Source organism: Myodes glareolus, chromosome 19 (assembly GCF_982192425.1).
Source record: "Myodes glareolus chromosome 19, mMyoGla1.1, whole genome shotgun sequence".
Lineage (NCBI taxonomy): Eukaryota > Metazoa > Chordata > Mammalia > Rodentia > Cricetidae > Myodes > Myodes glareolus.
In genome coordinates this window covers 35565424-35584032 of record NC_142044.1, presented here as the reverse complement: position 1 = coordinate 35584032, position 18609 = coordinate 35565424, and the positions used below count along the sequence as shown (strand labels likewise).

Below are 18609 nucleotides of genomic sequence, written 5' to 3'. Positions count from 1 at the left end.
ATCATTCCTTTTCAAAGGTATCAAGGTCATGAGTGATGAATAGGCCAACAGGTTTTCAGTTAGGAGACTAGCAATGTGAATGTCTATACGGTCTGGATAGGAGGGGGCAGGTAATAGATACTGATGAGTTCTGTGTCAAGTCAGGTCAGTGAATTGTGTCACAGTGATGTTTATTTCTTGACTGTACAAGGGGCAGAACTGAGGAAATTCCCTACCATCTTAACAGCTCTGTGGTATACCTAAGTGTAAATAACAAGCCAAAACAGTCAAACCTTAATTTATTTATGTATTATTCACAACAGAAATCCAGTTTTAAAACTACAAATGTTGAGAGGTCTTAAGAATCTATTCAGTTCCTAAGTGTTACAATAAGATGGCTTCCTAGAATATCATTAAGAGACATGAGTTAGCATCAGGCATAGTGGTTCACACCAATGTCCCGGGTACTTGGGAGGTTGAGGAAGGAAGATCTCAAGTTCAAAGCCAACCAAGGCACATATTAAGACTATCTCAAAGCCATGCAAACAAGCAAATAATAAGTGAAAGCTGACCTCTGCTTGAGGCAATTGCCCTTGAATCCACACTCTATAGATTGAAGCAGCACTGTGTACACTACTGATGTGTCTGTACTGAGCCTGGGGACTGCTACGTGATTCTTTAATATGTCTTTAGCCTTTCATTGTTTTACAGCAATTTTTCTTTAGCCTAACATACACATTTATATGAGAACCTCTGATCATCCATGTGGCTAACAGCATCTGATAATCATCAGGTTGACTAATGAGAAATGATTTATTAGATTAATAAGGCTGAAGAGTAACAGTTCTTGGTGGTGCAACTTAATGATTCATACACATTCATAGTCATTCTCTCTTCATGTGAACTAGTTTCATAATGAAGCGTTCTTAGGTAGATGACTTGATTTCTAAGTCTGACAAGAATTGACCTTTGTCAGTATCTTAGTCAAGGCCAGTATTTGGTGGGTATTCCCAGAATGACTTTTCTCTTAAAAGCACCAAAGGTTCGGAGTACAGTCCTTTTTAAGTTGGGTCTTACTGACATGGCACACATTTAATTCTCTTTAGTAAAGGCCTGATCCAAAGTGAGAACTAATTCTGCTCAGATGAGCTGGAATTTTCTTGTTTCCCTTCTGCACTTCCATCAGAATTCAAGTGTTATTAAACTAGCTAGCTGTCAACTCCTGGCTGTCTTCTCTTCTTCTTGTCCACCTAACTAGCAAATGTTGTGTCTGTAACCACCTAAGTTGTTCTACGCCTCTTCTTTTAACCATTGCCATGCATAGTGTCATCCTTCTTACCATTCTGTTGGTTGCCTGCTTGACCTGCTGTGGTGTGACCAGATGTATTTTTTCTGCTTCTTCTTGTCCTACTCACCACCCCTTATGCACAAAAGCAGAGTGGGCATCTAAAACAAGTCACAGGTGGTCTGTGACCTTGTCACAGCCTGTTCTCTCAGTTGTGGTCAGTTTTCTTCCTGGTATCTTCTTTGCTCTCCTCAGCCTCTGGTTTTCATTTCAGTAACTGCACCCTTCATCATGTAACCACATCTCCTGTTGTCCTAGCTCATTGTCTGCAACATTTTCTCTGACTCCAGATCTTTGCAGTCAATTCAACAGGCTTTACCTTTGTAACCCTACTAGAGAAGGCTGTGTCCTGGTTTCCTTTACCTGCCTTAGCAGCTACAGCTCTCTCTGGGCCTCTTCACTGTCAAGATTCAGCAGATCACTTAGCCTACCTCTCTGACCTTGATCCATCAGAATTCTGGGTTTCATTTCCTCTGTGGGCTGTGCTGGCCGCTGCACGCTTACTTCCAGTTACAACAGCTTGTATGATGGATCTACTTGGACTCCTAATAGCCCCTGATATTCTTTCAACCTTTGCCTGCCAAATTGTTCCTCCTATTTTTGCCTTGTCAGTTCAATACCAGTTCTTGCCTGTAGCATCTTACATTCCAAGATAAAATCAGAGTCTGACTACCTCTGATTTCTTTTCTGCTTCTTTACTTACATAAACTGTTTCTTCTTTCCTGAGTTAGTAGGAAACCTCTTAGTTTTCTTTCCCCCTTCTATTGGCATTCCTATCAAAAACCTACTTCAAAAAACATCACTTCTTCACTCAAGGTTACCCAAGGAAGTAGAATCAGTGTTAGCAGTATAGAAACTAAATTCATGCCTACATTGGTTCTCTCTCCTCAAACCTCAATGTGGGGGTTACTATTTCCTTGCCTTCTGTTTGTTTCTCATACTGAAGATCAGGGGCATGCTACCCGGGAAGCTCCATTCCCGGGTACTCAAGTATGAGGACTCAGCACTCAAATGAGTAAAAGAAACAGAAGCCAGTGGTTGTCCTTGCAAGGTAAAGCGCTGTAGATATTGGTTTTTCTCCCTTCTACACACATGCATATGAAGCATATAAATGAGCTCTCTAGAAGTGTCTGTTTTGCACATATGGATTGTTTTCCTTGTCATGTAACAGTAAGATAGGATTTCAACCTCTATAAACTAGTTCCATAAAATGTTTTATAGGCTGCATAGAATATTGGTTTCAAAAGTACACACCACAGTTTGTAAAATTATTCCGTATATTGAATTAATGGTTTTGAAGATCCTCCTTATTGCTAAATCTTACAAAGAATAGTGTTCTGAAATTTCACTTTTTAGATCCAAAAAAAGTTAATTATATGTGCACATTCAAAATGGTATTGGAGCATCTGAGTGCCTATGTGAATGTTTTCTCTTTCTACTTCTGGGTCATGGTCCCCTGTAGTGCATGGTTTAATGACTGCCGCATGTTTGCTGTGCACACTGTTGCCTTAAGCTTCTGTTGAAAGAATGAAGTCTTGTGTTGTTCAACTATACCTTTCAAACTGGACAAAGTTTGTTAATGTGGATTTTACAATAGTTAATGCTCTACTAATTATTTGGCAAGTGAGTTTTTGTAGTAATGTAAATGGTATGACTATGATTGAAATTTTTTTCTTGGTTGATTTGAAACATTTTTCTGTAACTTCATCATTCAGGCCAAAACACTAAGAAAACTGATCCAGCAAACATTTAGGCAGTTTGCCAACCTTAATAGAGAAGAAAGCATCTTGAAATTCTTTGAGATTCTCTCTCCGGTGTACAGATTTGACAAAGAATGCTTCAAGTGTGCTCTTGGGGTAAGTGTGTGGCACCTTGGAAGATTGGGACTAATTTGATTTCTTCTGCTTTTTCTTAACCACGTGTATCTACGTTTATGATTGAAGGGAAACTAATTTGTCGTAGTTCTTGACAAACAAAAATACTGTTTTGACACTAAGTCATGGGGGAAAAGCAGGAAGAAAATATACTAATTAGATAATAAAGTCATCTTTTGAATAATGTGCCTGTATTCATAAGTATGTGTTTTTATTCTGGCCTGAAGGTTAGCTGTTCTCCAAGGACTAGTTTGCCTGTTGAGGTAATCTTCCTAGAGAAAACAATTGCTTCCCAGATTCAATAGTGACCACAATAGTCTTGTCCAAACTCAGTAGATCTTAGGTCAATGATGTTATAAATATTTATCTTATTTGGTTAGATAGATTAACAGCAAACCATGTCCTCTCCCAACCTAAGTCTTTTGATATATTCATGACTCCAGATTTAAAATCATTTTTTTTCCTTCTGGCACCCTTGTTCCCACCTGTTTGATCTTCCAAAGTCAAGTTGGATTATTTCTGTGGAACTGGCGATCGGCCCAGAAGAAGGGATCAGTTACCTGACAGACAAGGGCTGCAATGTAAGTCTGCTCCTGGAAGGACTCGTGGATTTGGTTGTGGGTTCAAAGGAGTGAAGTTAAGGACTGGACAGGGCACTCCCATGAAAGACTTCACTCTGCACAAAAATCTATCCATTCTTTACATGATCTTCTTGCTGGGGGGCGGGGTGTTGGAGACACTTAAATTTATTGCTTTTGGAATTCCTTAGCCTTGAAGGGAAATAAATAAGACAAATAGGGGGTGAGTAAAAACTGATGGGGCTATTCCAGCTTACCTGGTGAGGTCGTTAACTTCTGGATGTGATTTTTCTTTTAAATAACCCTTCATGAGTTAGTTCTAGAAAAATATATCATAATTTTAAATTCTGAATTCATTGTTTCCCTTGCTATCTCATCGAGGTAAAAAACTGGAGAGAGAGAAGTCCTTAGTTTGTCTCAGTGCTGTGTTTCCTGTTTTGTGCTTCAGCAAATGCTGCTGGGCACCTGCTTGTGCCAGGTTCTGGCCAGGCTTGCAAAGAAGACCAAACAGACTGCAGCTCTTTGATGGCGTTCATAGTCAGGAATGCATGGAGTCTGTACCGTATGATGATGTGTGCAAGTTGCAATGCCTAGTGTTGAGGGTGTGAGCCTGTTTGGACAGCTGGTCAGTCAGTTTGGTTCTGAGCTCTTCCTTGTGGGCTCACACTAGCAGGTGTGCTTTTTTACTGGTATGGGTTTCAGATCACAAGTTTGTGTGTGTGTATTTGGTATGACTTTGCGCCTGTACTCCTTTCTGTTCATTCCCACTCTGCTGTGCTTCTGCCCTTCTGTCCTTCTTCTGTAGAAGTTCTGTCCCCACTGTGCCGACATATAAGTGAGCTTTTCTCCTCACTCTTGTCTATTGGATGGAAATGGATCTTAGCAAGTACATATCCTGCCTGTTGTACATCTTGCTTGTGAACCTGCCTTCCAGTCCACCTGGCACTGATGGCCACCTGGAATTGTTTCAGTCACTTAACTTTCAGATTTCTGCCCCAAGACCATGTTGAAATAAATATTTTTTATTTGTTTGCTCATTTGTTCATTCATTTTTTTTCATGTCAGTATGTAGGTAGGTACATGTGTCCATGTGTGTGAACGCAGAGGCCAGAGGAAGACATCTTCCTCTATCATTTTTCTCCTTAATCCCTCTAGACAGGGTCTTTTACTGAACCTGGAGTTTATTGCCTAGGCTGACTGGCCTATGTTCTTCTGGGATTATCCTGCCTTGTTCACCCCTCCTCTGCAGCCCTGAGGGTACAAGCATGCATGGCCATGCCTGACCTTTTCCCATGGGTGGTAGGACGCTGAGGTCTGGTGTTCATGCTTGCACAGCAGTCTTAGCCCCTGCACAGTCGCCTCAGAGCCCAGAAGAAGTAAGTGTTCTTTTGCATGTATTTTTAGAAACTACTGCTCTCTCCTTTGTGGAAGAGATTCTGAGTGAATCTTTTTTAACTTGAAAAGAACTTGACAGGTTACTTCTAAGAAAGGCTGGAAAACTTCTGTCACTGATAGTGTGGGCATGGAATTTTCCTACTTCTAGATTCCACCATTTTTATAGTTCTTGTCATTTCCCCATTTCATTTGTGTTTTTTGTTTTTGTTTTGGTGCTATTGTTGCTGTTTTGAGACAGGGTCACACTTTGTATCCCTGGCTGGCTTTGACTGTGTGACCTCGGCCATTCACATTCAGTGGAAATCTTCTGCCTCTGACTGAAATCATAGGCATGAGCTACCGCACCTGGCTTAATTTTTACATTTGAGTAAGTTGGAAGCACCTTTTGTTCTTCTGTTAATTTGATGTAAAGCAAACATCCTGGGAATGGAAACTGGCTCTTTGGGTTCACTGTTTGAACTGTGCCTGTGTTACCAGTTTAGATGTCTTTTTCTTGGTTTTTTGTCTCCTCACAGATTTGGGAATCTGAAATGTTTTCTTTTGTTCTCCCATTTTTTTTCCCTCCCAAATCTCATATTTAAACATACCAATCTCAGAACTCCCACCCACTCCAGTTACCTCTCCACTATTGTGACTTGGTGTCATGGGTTGACTTTTCAATAAATGCTCTGTCACAGAAGAAAACAAAATGATCTCTCTCCCCAAGATTCAGTGCAGAGCACAGAGTTTCACTCAAGTAGCACTGCTTCCAGTTCATTTGGAAGATAAGTAGGACACTTACCAGACTTGTTAGAAACTGTAAGAAAGAAAATTTGTGCCATTATTGAACTTTAGGCTTGCTGAGAAAGTGTTCGCTAAGGTTCACTCACTTTCTTCAGCCTTCAGCTGATTGGCTTCCCCGGTTAGTCTCAACTCCACAAACAAAAGAATATAATCCAGATTTATAATTAGCCTTTAGACTCATCCCCATATCAAATAATCTGTCTCAAAGAGGCAGCACAGGGTCACAGCCACTATTAAGTCCCCTGTGTGTTTTCAGGCCAGCCTTGGCTATATATAATACTTTATCTACAAACAAACAAACAAAAAGGCCCTTTGGTCTTCTGATTAGATTTTATTGTGAATAGCTCCTATTATCATGTTAAAAGCATAATTCTGCCAGGAGGGCAAGATGATCCTGGGTACCAACTATTTGAAAAAGGCAACACCAGTGTTCTTAAGAGTATCTTTGCTGTATAAACCTCCCATCTTCCAGGTGGCCAGTCTTTCAGTCTCCCGTCTTTCTCTCTCTTTTCTTATTTGTTTACTTAAACTTTTTTTATTGATTCTTGGTGGCTTTTACAGCATGCATCCCTATCCCACTCATCTTCCCATCCCCTTGCTTCCGCCCTCTACCCTTGCACCCCCCCCCCCGAAAAATTTAAAAGTAACATCAAGAAACAAAACAAAAAATCTCAGTGTGGAAGCTGTAGTGTGGTCCAATGAGTTGCACAGTATATTCTTTAGACCATACATCTTTACTTGTAAGTATTCCTTGCAGTGAGTCATTGGTCTAGTTTGAGTCCTCTGGTTTCTGCTATACCCTTGATAATGGGTCCTCACTGGACTCTTCTTGGATATCCTGTTGTTGCCTTGTGTCATGGAGATTTTGTAATTTTGGATCTGCAGGTGCAGCTCCTTAACATGCTCTAGCAGTTCATAGGTGGGTATTGGGGTTGACTACCTTTGGGCCTGGTTAGTAGCTGGGTTGGTCAGCGGCCAGCTTTTCCTCATCATCACCACCTAGGCGAGCTCTCTAGCACTGGCCCAGCTAAGCTCATCCACTGTAGCAGACAGCAGGAAGTTGGACCAGTTTTCCTGCTCTGACATCCTCTTGTCTCTTTAAATTGTTCAAAGTGTAACTTAGTGCCATGACCGGAAAAATATTTACAGATGACAGTATATGTGGAATGCATAAACTTCAGGCCTACATAAGTTAATAAATTTTCCTCCTTGAGGGCAGTTTCCCTTTGGGTATTATCCAGAACCAAATATATACTATTATTAAAGAACTTTTCCTGAGTTCATATTATTTCCCGCGGCATATTATTTCTAAAATAGTAGCACTTGGGAAATGAAGGCAGGTATGAAGACTGGTAGGTCAACGCCAGGTTGGGTACTTAGAGGGAGTTCTAGGCCACCTTAACCTAGATGATGATACTTTGTCTACAAACAAACAAAAACCCTTTGTTCTTCTGATTAGATTTCATTGTGAGTAGCTCTTGTTATCATGTTCAGGACCTTGTCTCCTGTTCTTCCATCCTCTGCTTATAGGTCTTGTTATAGATTATGTGAATGCATTCTTATAGTATTTCATTGTTTTGAAAATACAGTACTATATTTTTAACTTGTATAATTTTTTCAACTATTTCAATATCTGCTTCCATCAAGAATTTTATGATGTTTTTTGAAGTGGGCATGTAGTTCATTCTGTTTTCTTCATTCCTTTCTTTCATGAGCTTTCTCTTTCTTATGCCCACATCATGAGCCCGCCAGAGACCACCATGAGTCCAAGTTAAATGCAAAAGCAAAGAGCCTTTATTGTGAGCTCGGGCTTGGGTTCTCCATCCTCTCTGACACAGCAGTTGAATCAGGAAGAACACTGAGCTCAGCTATGACAGGGTTTTTAAGTGATAAGGATGGAGGCAGAGTAGGGGGAATTTGGATTTAGATGGGGGTTGTACTCCTGATTGGGCAGGAGTGGGCCAACAGAAGTCTTGTCAAACGGATTGGTACTGGTGGTGTTGTAAAGAAACTGACAACCTATATACAAGTTAGGTAAGCTGTTCCTAATGTTTTGGAGCATCTAGTACTTGTTTGTCTCAATTCTGATTGATCCCCCACAGGGTACAGTTTGTATCTTCTCCTGTTTATTATAAAGATGAGGCCTGGTCCCCATGTTGTTAGTCTGTGCCCTGTCATGGCTATACTAATATTAAGTTAGGCAACTTAATTCTTACCCCCTCATTTATCTGGGTCTCCTTAAGATGTTACCAGTCAGGCATGCCTAAACCTGGAAGGAAGACCATTGTATGACTGTTCACCAGAGGAAAGAGTCCCTGACTGGGAAGACTGTCTTAAGGAGAATAGGTTTGTGGTTAGGTCCAGAAAGAATCACATAAGAACTGACTGACCCCAGGCACTGAGGTTTTCTCTATGACCTAAGCGTTTTACTTTTCCTTCCCAAAGCCCACACACCTAGCGGACTTCAACCAAGTACAAACCATTCAGTATTCAAATAGTGAAGACAAAGACAGGAAAGGAATGCTGCAACTCAAAATTGCTGGTGCTCCTGAGGTAAGGGGTTCTTGCTCTTAAGAATCTGACCCAGAAGAGAAGTTGGATGGGCAGAGGTGAAGAGGGTCTGAGAGGGGTTGGAGGAGGGGTACATCATGACCAAAATATATTGTCTGCAAAAACTTATTTTTTTAATTTAAAAAAGTAAAACAATTGATCCTTGGGTGGTATAGAAATGATTTCTCTGGGGTAAGGATGAAGTGTTAATGGGTAATCAGACTCACAATTTCCTCATCTATGAAGATTTTTAAAAGTGGTTAAATTTCTCCAAGATAGGAGAGGAGTAGATTTTAAAAATCAAGAATATTGCTATGAGTATAATCAGAGACCTCTGTGAAGTGATAAGGAAGTGTGTGCACTGTGAGTGTTCCTGTTCCTGGACAGTGTTGGAAGATTCTCTAGACAGTCATTGTGATAAAACCATTTGCAGCATTGTGATAAAAATGGGTAGACAGGACACAGTGGCTCACTGCTGTAATCCCAGACCTCTGGGTTCCAGGCCAGCTCTCAGAATGGACCACGTAGCAAGACCCCACCTCAAAACACCAATAAATAAAAAACAACAAACAAAATAGGAACAAAGTAATTAGTGGTAGAAAAAAGAACTGTTCAGCTTCAGCTACACAAGACTGGGCCCCAGGCAGAGCATATTGAAAAGCAATTAGAGCTGTTGTGCATGCAGCGTTGCCTGTGTCTCAACTCTCCTCACTAGGCTACTTCCCAGTGTTCTGCCCTGTGATCCCAAGTCACTGACATCTAAAGTTGACATCAAGAAATTGTTTATCAGATGAGCAGGTCCTAGCATAGAAGATAGAAAACTTGTTGCAGGTCAGTTTCCTGCAGAGACCCAGTGCACTACTCTTGCTGCTCTCCAAAGCAGCCCGTTTATTTAGAATGAGTGTGAGTGAACAGCCCAGTGAACCAGGACATACTTGGCTGTGAAAATAAAAACAGCTTCTGTTGTCTTCAGATAACACTTAGAAATTGTCTTTAGACAGTTTATCCAGTACAGCCTGCCTTGAGTGAAAATGAGTTTTAAGCCTCTGACCAAACATGAATGTAAGAAAACTGAAATTTTAACAATTTCCTCTAATGATAGAGAATTAAGATATGGTTGGTAAAGTTTTATTATATATTAGTCTCTAGAATAAGTTGTGCTTTAACTTGTTACCTGAATTCTTCTCATAGAGTGTGCCCAAGAAGTCAGACATTCTAAAGAAAAATAATTTTTTCTGCCTCTCCCCCCCCCCCTTTTTATGTAAAAGTGATCCTCAGTTTCAGTACTTTTTATCTTACATTCTCAGTGTGTCTTCATTACACATCCCAGGAATAATGTCCTTAAATACCACATTTTCTTTTTTCACTTAAATCTGGCAAATGTTTCATTCCTATTCCTCTGTATTCAAGTGTATTCAGACTTGTGATGTCATAGTGCAGCTGTCCCTTTGATTACTGGGAAGAACAATAATGTCTCTTTCTTGTTCTTTCCCGTTAGCCTCTGACAGTGACGGCACCATCCCTAACCATTGCAGAGAACATGGCTGACCTGATAGATGGGTACTGCCGACTGGTAAACGGAGCCACGCAGTCATTCATCATCAGACCACAGAAAGGTGAGGTTCTGCTTTCATTCCTGCTGCACTGGTAGACAAGCACACCCCAGCAGCCAGGTTTTCACTGCAAACGTGAAGGCCAGATGAGTTGTTGTAACCTAGATGCTTGTTTTTCTAGGGACAGTGGTCCAGGTCATAGCCTGCAGACTTGAAGCTGAGCTGGAGTGCACTGTGACAGTGTAGGGCTCTGAGTAACCCTTAGAGTAGCTTCTGAGTTACCATTGGTTGTTTCAGTTCTAGAGATTGTCTTCCCAGTTCTTTTTCAAGTGTCCCTTGTAATTCATGTTGAAGTTTCTATCCTGGTTTTGTTGTTGTTTTGTTTTGTTTTTGTACATATGAAAAGCTTAGAGTAGGTGAAGAACAAAATAAATTCTATGTCAAGATGTGAAATCAAAGATGTAAGTGAATAAAAATGCCCTAGAAATGAGACTCTGTCGCCTCAGAATGAAGGAGAGTTTTGTAAGTATAATGCAAAGAATGAGGGTGTTCTGTGGATATGGATTTCTAAAGTAGTCTTTAAAAACAATCCAGGTAGATGAGTGAAATGTAACTAGAGCTTGTGTGTCCTGCCATGAACTGTGTTTATTCTGTAGAATCCAGGCTAGTTACTATACAACTCTCTTGAGCTGCCTCAGGGCCAGGTACCCTGGAGGTGATCAGGGAAGGGAGAACAGTCTTTGACAGTGTGCTCTGGGGGAGTTCAGAAACATAAGGGGGCCAAACAGGGTGCAGGGTTCCCAGGAAGGTTCCTGTAAAGGATGAAGCTTGAACTGGATTATAAGGGGGAAAAGTTTCCGCTGTAGGCAGACCATCATTTAAGAGGATCATGACACTCATCCAGTAGGGATGGATGGGAGAGTCTCAACTGGCCATGTGGACGTGCTACTTCTGGTATCCTGTAGGGTAATGGTTCTCCACCTGTGGGTTGCAACCATTGGAAAACATTTCTGATGGTTCAGTTGTAAAATTACAGCTATGGAGTAGCAATGAAAATAAATTAATGGTTAGAGGTTCCTAAGACTACTGGAAATGTGTGTTTTCTGCTGCTGTAGGGCTTCCATTCTCTGAATTCTTCTGCAGTTATACACATTGTACTTCCTTCATAGATTCAAAGTGTTTGTAGTAAATCATTTTATCTAAGCAGGACCTTTGGCAAGGCACCTAGTCTTTGATTTTAAGAGTTCCTTAATCCCTTAGTCATTTGAGAAAACTGTTTTATCAACTTGCCATATCTTTTTATTAGGACTGGGTATATCTTTAAACAATGTGACCCCAACGCTTAATTATGTTTGTTGTTTGTTGTAGTTTTGGGTGGAAACCCCTAAAATACAAACAGTGAAATGGATTGACTGTAAAGGATTGTCACTAAACCCAGAATAAAGTTTCTCTTTCCTGGACTTACCTGCATACTCGCCTCTAAAGGATTTCACTCACGCCTCTTTTCTTTTTCTTCCCAGAAGGTGAACGGGCATTGCCATCGATACCAAAGTAAGTGTTCATTTGTGTATTTCTTTACTTGGATTTGTCTGAAACTTTAAGAAAATCATTAGACTTTGTTATCTGTTTTCTGAAAAATTTAATTTTCTACATATATATATAAGAACCCAGAAAACATATTTCCAAACGTAAGTTGTAAGTTTAATCAAGACATTTCAAAATTAGTTTAACCCTTATTTCAAGTTTCATAAGGGATCTAAAGATGGTTATGATAAGTAGGCTTAGGTATTCACTCCATGGTGTCATCACCTATTTAAAACATGAAAGTAGGCAGTATCCTCTTTTATAGTTAGGAGAATGAAATAATTGATTTGCTGATCATTACAAATTCCGTAAGGTATGTTGATCTATAATATAATTAAAGAAATCAAATAGCAATGCAAAAAAATTACATTGTTACTTTTGAATTCTTAGCATGCTAGGAACTGGGGCCAAGGTATGAAGGCAAAATAAAAATCTAGCTATTTAGACAAGCAACTTGAACAGTAGAAACTGTTAATTCTCAGATTCTAAAAAAACAGTGGAGATGTGGAAGCCTGGGTCAAGAAGGGTTAAACCTGGACTTGTCTTTGTTCTGTCCTGTGCCTTCTTATCTTTAGCAACATTCTCTGCCTCTCCTTGCTAAATGCATCTGATAATGTGCTTTACCTGATAGGTTGGCATCACCTATCTAGGCTATCCCTCCCTGCAGGTATTGGGCGACCCCAAGCCCACTCATTCCCAGAGTTGTATTGAAGTAAGAAAAGCATGAGTTGCTACTGAAAAAAGGAAAGGTCTAGGCAAATTCCAAGGAAGCCAAGGAAAATGTCCTAGAGTTCCACAAGACACACTGAGATCCTAAGCACTAAGTGGTGACAGCACGTGTGAAGGCTTGTGCATGGGGACTTGGTGCTAGGGTATTTCGGGGGCTGGTCAAAGCTATACCTCTGGCCAGCTCTGGCCTATACACTCTGGCCCTCCCATCTACTTCAGCATCTCACCAGATTGTCCTAAATAAAACTCCTTTCTAACATGCAGCCTTCCAGAGCCTACCTGACTTGTTGATACCTCTAGCCTTAGTTTTGCTGTTCCTCACATTCTTATCTGCTAAATTGTACTTATTCAGTTCTTCTGCCAGTTGTCCCCTCAACTCCCTTTCAGCCTTTCTCAACATTCCTCCTGCATGACAGCCTTATTCCTTGCCTCAGCCCCACTCATCCTCCACCTCTCTTCTACAGCACTTTTGGAAACATAGGCCTCTGAGCCAGGGGAACATGCCATTGCATTTCCCTATAACATCTGGTCAGCTGTAACCACACTTTAGAAAATAGCCTCTTGCCTTGTCCCCATCTTCCTGACAGTCAGCTCTCTGATAGACACATCCTGTGGAGTCAAAATTGTGAGGGTGAGCAGGAACTGGAGAAGCAGTTTCTCTCAGCGTGGGGCAATGAGCTTCAGAGTCTGCTCAGTGTCTCTCTTCTCTTTCTTAGAATGTCTACAGCTGGAAAAAACCTAAGAAATCATTTTGGCCTGGACATATAAGAGTGAATTATGAACATGGGTATAAATGTGAGCAAAGGTGGCATGAGTTAAAAGTTACTAACATACAACAAACAAACTGAATCAGTTCGTCAGACATTAAGAGGATGGGGTTTCCACAGACCTGATAGCAGCCAGATTGTTACATGGTATTCAGCATGAAGGAAGCGGTGTAGTTTACTCAGCAACACTATTCCCTGCTTGCTGGTGAATGGAGTTGACACACAGTGTGGTAGCCGTGTGGCTGAAATGGAAGAGAAACCTCTGATTCGGTAGACAGTAGCTTCATTTTTTTATAATAAAGGTAGATTTTTAAGTATTTGCAGAACTTAGTAAAAGATAATAAATTAGATGACTTTGATTATAGAAGTTATGTGATATATAGAAATTTTGTGGTTGCAAAAAAGATGCTGTGTCAACTTCTGATATTTTTCTGATATAAATCCTGTATTCTAGGAAAATTTTCGAGTGGTCTTTCCTTTGTGTAGTAAATGCTTAAGAGGAAGAAGAGACTTTCCTTATGAACAAAAATCAAGGAAACAGCTGACAAATGTAGAACTCCTATTTTTAAAAGATATATTATTATTTGTGTATGAGTGCATGTGCTCACATGATGTGTGTGCACATGTCACACAACACCTGCGTGGAGAGCAGAGAACTTTGTGAAGTTGGTTCTCTTTTCGCTTTACTTAGGTTCCAGGAACCAAACAAAGCTGCCAGTCTTGCAACGCTAGCACCTTTACCTGCTGAGCCATTTCCCTAGCACGTGGGAGCCCTTTTATTCCTGTGTTTGTTGCTTTCTAAAACTTCTAAAATATGTTTTTAGTTTTTTAAATGTCATTAAAATTTTTATTTCAGTTTTATTTAAATCTGTTAATAATAGCAATGTATACATGTACTTCTTAACTTTATTATATGCTGTAAATTTCAAACGGTTCAAATGTTACCATGTTTTAAATTAGTATTTTTTTTTTTTGCATTCGTGTGTGTGTATACATACATCTGTGAGCACATGCATACCCCAGTGCACTTGTGTCGATCAGAGAACAACTTGTAAGAATCCATTCTGGCCTTCTACCATGGGGCTCCCAGGGAGCAAACTCAGAGTGACGAGAGCTTTTACCTGCTGAACTGTCTTCCTGGCCCTCAATTTAGGTTTTAAAGAGCAAAATTTAGTTCTAGTTACATGGTTCTTTATAACTTTTGGGCAGAAAACTTACACAGCCTTTACGTTACATATTACATAGTATTAAAGAGCTCTGTTTCACCTTCGTGAGCAGCTTTCTCGAAGCACTTCTGTGACCTGCCTGCCTGCCTGCCTGCCTGCCTGCCTTCCTTCCTTCCTTCCTTCCTTCCTTCCTTCCTTCCTTCCTTCCTTCCTTTAATTTTTTGGATTGATTAATTAATTAATTTACTTTTTTTGTGATGATGAAGATAAATCCCAGAGCTTCAGATGTGTTAAACAAGTGCTCTGTCACTTACTTACCCCAGTTGTCTGTTTTAATTTCTGGTCTTAGAAGCATTGACACAGCCTGTCCAAACTCAGTATCTTAAAAAGTAAGCTCCAATTAACAAAACAAGCCAGGCGGTGGTGGCACACACGCACACACACCTTTAATCCCAGCACTTGGGAGGCAGAGGCAGGTGGATATCTGTGAGTTTGAGGCCAGCCTGGTCTATAAGAGCTAGTTCAATGACAGACTTTACAACTACAGAGAAACCCTGTCTCCAAAAACCAAACAACAGAAAAAAAAAACCCAAACCATTTGTCAGAACTTAATCTCAGGAATGGTGCTGGCCCTTCCTAATGTGAGGCAGATGCTGATGCCTGTTTGACAAGGACAGTTGTTTTGGTCCTGGGAAGGACAGCGCTTACACTTTGCTCTTTTGCAGGTTGGCCAACAGTGAAAAACAAGGCATGCGGACACATGCGGTTTCTGTGTCAGGTAAGGATCTTCAGATAGAGACTTGGACCAAGCTTCAGGGAGGATGGTGCAGATGACACTCTGTGTTCAGTTCATCTGCTTTGAGTATAAAGCACCTGTGTGGTTTTAGTATCATGAAGTAGCTGTCCATATAGACTTTATTGTAGATGCTGCATGGGACCCTACCATGTTACTCGCCAGGGTATTTAGGGCTTCAGTTTGTTTCAATGCCATGTTCTGTTTATAGTGAAAACCTTAACTTTTGAAATTGTCATTATAATTTATCTTTACCGTTCAGCAGGATTTAACAGAATATACTTTGTGTTGTGTGTTTGAAGTTCAAAATTTGTGATTTTTAAATGTGTTTTGTCTTTCACAGTTAACATAATGGTTATTTAATACAGTCAAGGTACTATATAAGGGTTATCTTAACTATTTGTTGGTGTGATAACCATTTTGTTATGTTTTCAAAGAGTTTTGCCCCTTTTTCCTCATCTAAAAAATGTAAACGATAGAAGAATTTTAGGAAGGGGCAGAAAAAGGACACCTTTCAAGAGCCCTAGCTGTGTATCTTAGCACACACACACACACACACACACACACACACACACCCTACTGTCATACATGCATATAATGTCCACATGTGTATGTTACTACATATCATCTGTTCTCAGCTATGCCTGTGAACAAAAAGGGAAGGGTATAGTTCTAAGATAATACTTCCTGGTATATTCAGTATATGCAACATATGAGACTCAATTTGTGTTTGTTTTGGTTTGGTTGTTCTTGGAGTTTAGTTTTGTATTTTTGCCCAGTTGTTTCTGAATCTTCTTTTGATGCACAGTGTATGAATGTATCTGTTTATTTTCTTCCTTGTCCATAAACATCCCACAAATCCTTACTCCACAGGTGTTTGCATTTATGATACAGTCGAGGAAGAGTTATTCTGTTAGTGTACAGTACTGTCATGCTGATGACCTAGAGCCAACAGCCACTTCCTACCAGAGTACAGAGAAACTCTTGGTTCTGAATTTGGTCTCACTGGACAGTGTCAGGGCTACTGCATGTTCTCCAGGACATGTCAGTCATTTGAAAGTGTAAACTATGACATGGGGAGAAACCCAGACTTATAGAAGGGTTACTGGATGTCATCAGACCCTTTATACAGTTCCTGTTCAGCTTGTGATGAACTCCTCAGGGCCTCACAGTTTTTAATGTGGTGGAAGGGGAAAGCTTTCCATTCCATAGTAAGGAGTCCAGAGGACTCTGAGGCTGAGTCTTGAGTGTGGGCTGTAGGATAGATGTTTGAGATTTGAGTACCACTTAATTACTTGGGCACTGAAATGTGTATGGCACAGGTACTGATGACTGTGTTTGCCACAATTCCCACAGTTGCCCAGACACAGGAGTGAGTTTAGATTTCCACTTGGGCTAGAGAACATCTGCTGTTTACTTTTGGGTGTGATATAGGTCCTAGGCCCTCCTGCTCTTATATCCTCATTCTTTGGGTTAGAGCCTCAGTTTCCTTCAACAGCTGGTCAGCATCATAGGTCTGCATTTTACTTCCCAGCCAGCCCCTCTTTTTATTGACACCCACCCCCCCCCCCGACTGAAAAAGTTGGCCAATTTTTTTTTTGTTTTTTTTTTTAAACCAAATCTTACTTTATAACCCAGTCTGTCCTGAAGTTCTTGATGTTTCTACCGAGTCCCCTAAAAGCTAAGATTATTGGTGTGTGTTGCCATCCCTGAGTGGCTGGATTTTAATGAGCGCTATTGTGTTCTCCTTTGCTTTCTGTTTTGTTCTTTTCTGTGAGTTAACTCATGAACAGCCTGCTGAGATCATCTCCCTTAGTGTAGAGATGAGGGGACTTTAAGCCCAAGAGGTTACAAATAGTGCTGATGATGTACAATGAGCAAAAATAGAGTCACTGTGCAAACTTGGGTATCTGCCTCAATCTTTATTTTAATTTCTTCGGACTTTTCTGTTTGTTTTCCATTCTACATTAAAATCCTATTGTTACTAGGCCTTTGACCTTCCATATCTGCTGGCACAGTGACCTTGCTTTGTGTAGGCCAGTGGAATGGGTTGTGGTCTGTATGTTCACTTTTCTTTTACACCCTGCCTACTTAACCCATGATACACCATACCAAGGGCTGAATGCATTTAACAAATGCTTGCTGTGTGAGGTACCCTAGGTTGAATGTTCTCCATGATATATAAAAATGAGATTGACAGAGTTTTACAAAGATATTTACTAGAATAGTAAGTATACTTACTAGAATAATAGTTTTCTCTAGGCATCTTATTTTTAGAAGAAGTAAACAGTTTTTAAAAAGCATATACTGGATTTTTGGGATCCAATCTCTTTGGATGCTCACCTTCCTGGACCTGGAGGGAGGGGGGAGGAACTTGGACTTCCCACAGGGGACAAAGAGGGAGGAGAAGAGGGAGGGGGGGAGTGGGAGGGCGTTGGGAGGAGGGGCGTAAATGGAAACTCTTTATAATTTAATAAAATTACTTTCAAAAAAAATAAATAAATATATCAATAATATCTAAAAAAAAAAAAGCCTAATCATTTGTTTGTATGCCTTTTGTAAGCTCTCAGGTAGAACCCTTGGGCCTGGGTTGCTGCTAGAACCATGCTAGTGTGAGGACATTTCCCAGATCATAGAGTAAAGCTAATTTCAAGTGTTTTGAAGACTTAACTGTGTTTGATGGGTTGTTGTTTTGTTTTTTGAATATTCTAAGAATAAGTAGGCCATTGATTGAGCCTCCAAACTCGAGTGTGAGTAGAATCCATGAGGGTTGCCATTCTGTTACTTTGTGGCCCTTGCGTGATATTTGGGCCATGCAAAATCAGACCACAGATTATAATTTTTCTCTTACATATCTCTATGAAAGTCACTGTAGTGGTCTTTTTTATCTTGCAGTGGTATTTTTTAATTTCTTTGTATTGAGCCTTCTTTACTACTTTATGATGACTTTTAAGTATTATTGCACATGTAAAATTTGTAATAGATTTTATTTCATTATACGTAATTGTATTTATATAGGATTACTTTTAGGCATATTGAGTTAGTGACTAAAATTTGTTCTAACTACCAAGAAAACATTTAGCAAAATAAATATTTGTATGAGCCTGCTTCATTTCAAATCCTAGAACATCTCAAATGTTTCTGATCTGTATAGATCTGAGAAGTGCCAGACTGGGAATCTGTAGTCATCCCTGCATTTCTCTCACTATTAACTCTTACATATTTGGGTCTGTTGTTCATTTCTTGCTGTGCTGTTGCTGATCAAATACAAGTATGTATTTACATGCTAGGGGAATTTAAGTGGCTTGGTCAGGTTCATGTAGTAATGAGTAATAGTGTCTGTTGGAAGCCCAAGAACTCATTCTCTTTTCATTAGACACCATTGATCATTGGAGAATCTTTATGTGTGCAGGGGAGTAATATTTTAGCATGTGATTCTATTGTAGAAAATTTTACCATTTAGCAGAAATAATAAAGTACTGACTTTTCAAATTCAAAAGTCTACCCTTTGTT

General features: G+C 40.1%; 1 protein-coding gene across 12 annotated transcripts in view; it reads left to right on the top strand.

Moving 5' to 3' along the window:
* Positions 1–18609, top strand: part of Ptk2 (protein tyrosine kinase 2) — a 192908-nt gene that overhangs the window by 92505 nt on the left and 81794 nt on the right. For all 12 annotated transcript variants that reach the window (XM_087898836.1, XM_087898840.1, XM_085678897.2 and 9 more), the window contains 6 exons: positions 3040–3180; positions 3702–3779; positions 8400–8507; positions 10003–10120; positions 11578–11608; positions 15029–15081. In XM_087898836.1, coding sequence (XP_087754962.1) covers positions 3040–3180; positions 3702–3779; positions 8400–8507; positions 10003–10120; positions 11578–11608; positions 15029–15081 — 529 coding nt within the window. The remainder of the gene's footprint in view (positions 1–3039; positions 3181–3701; positions 3780–8399; positions 8508–10002; positions 10121–11577; positions 11609–15028; positions 15082–18609) is intronic.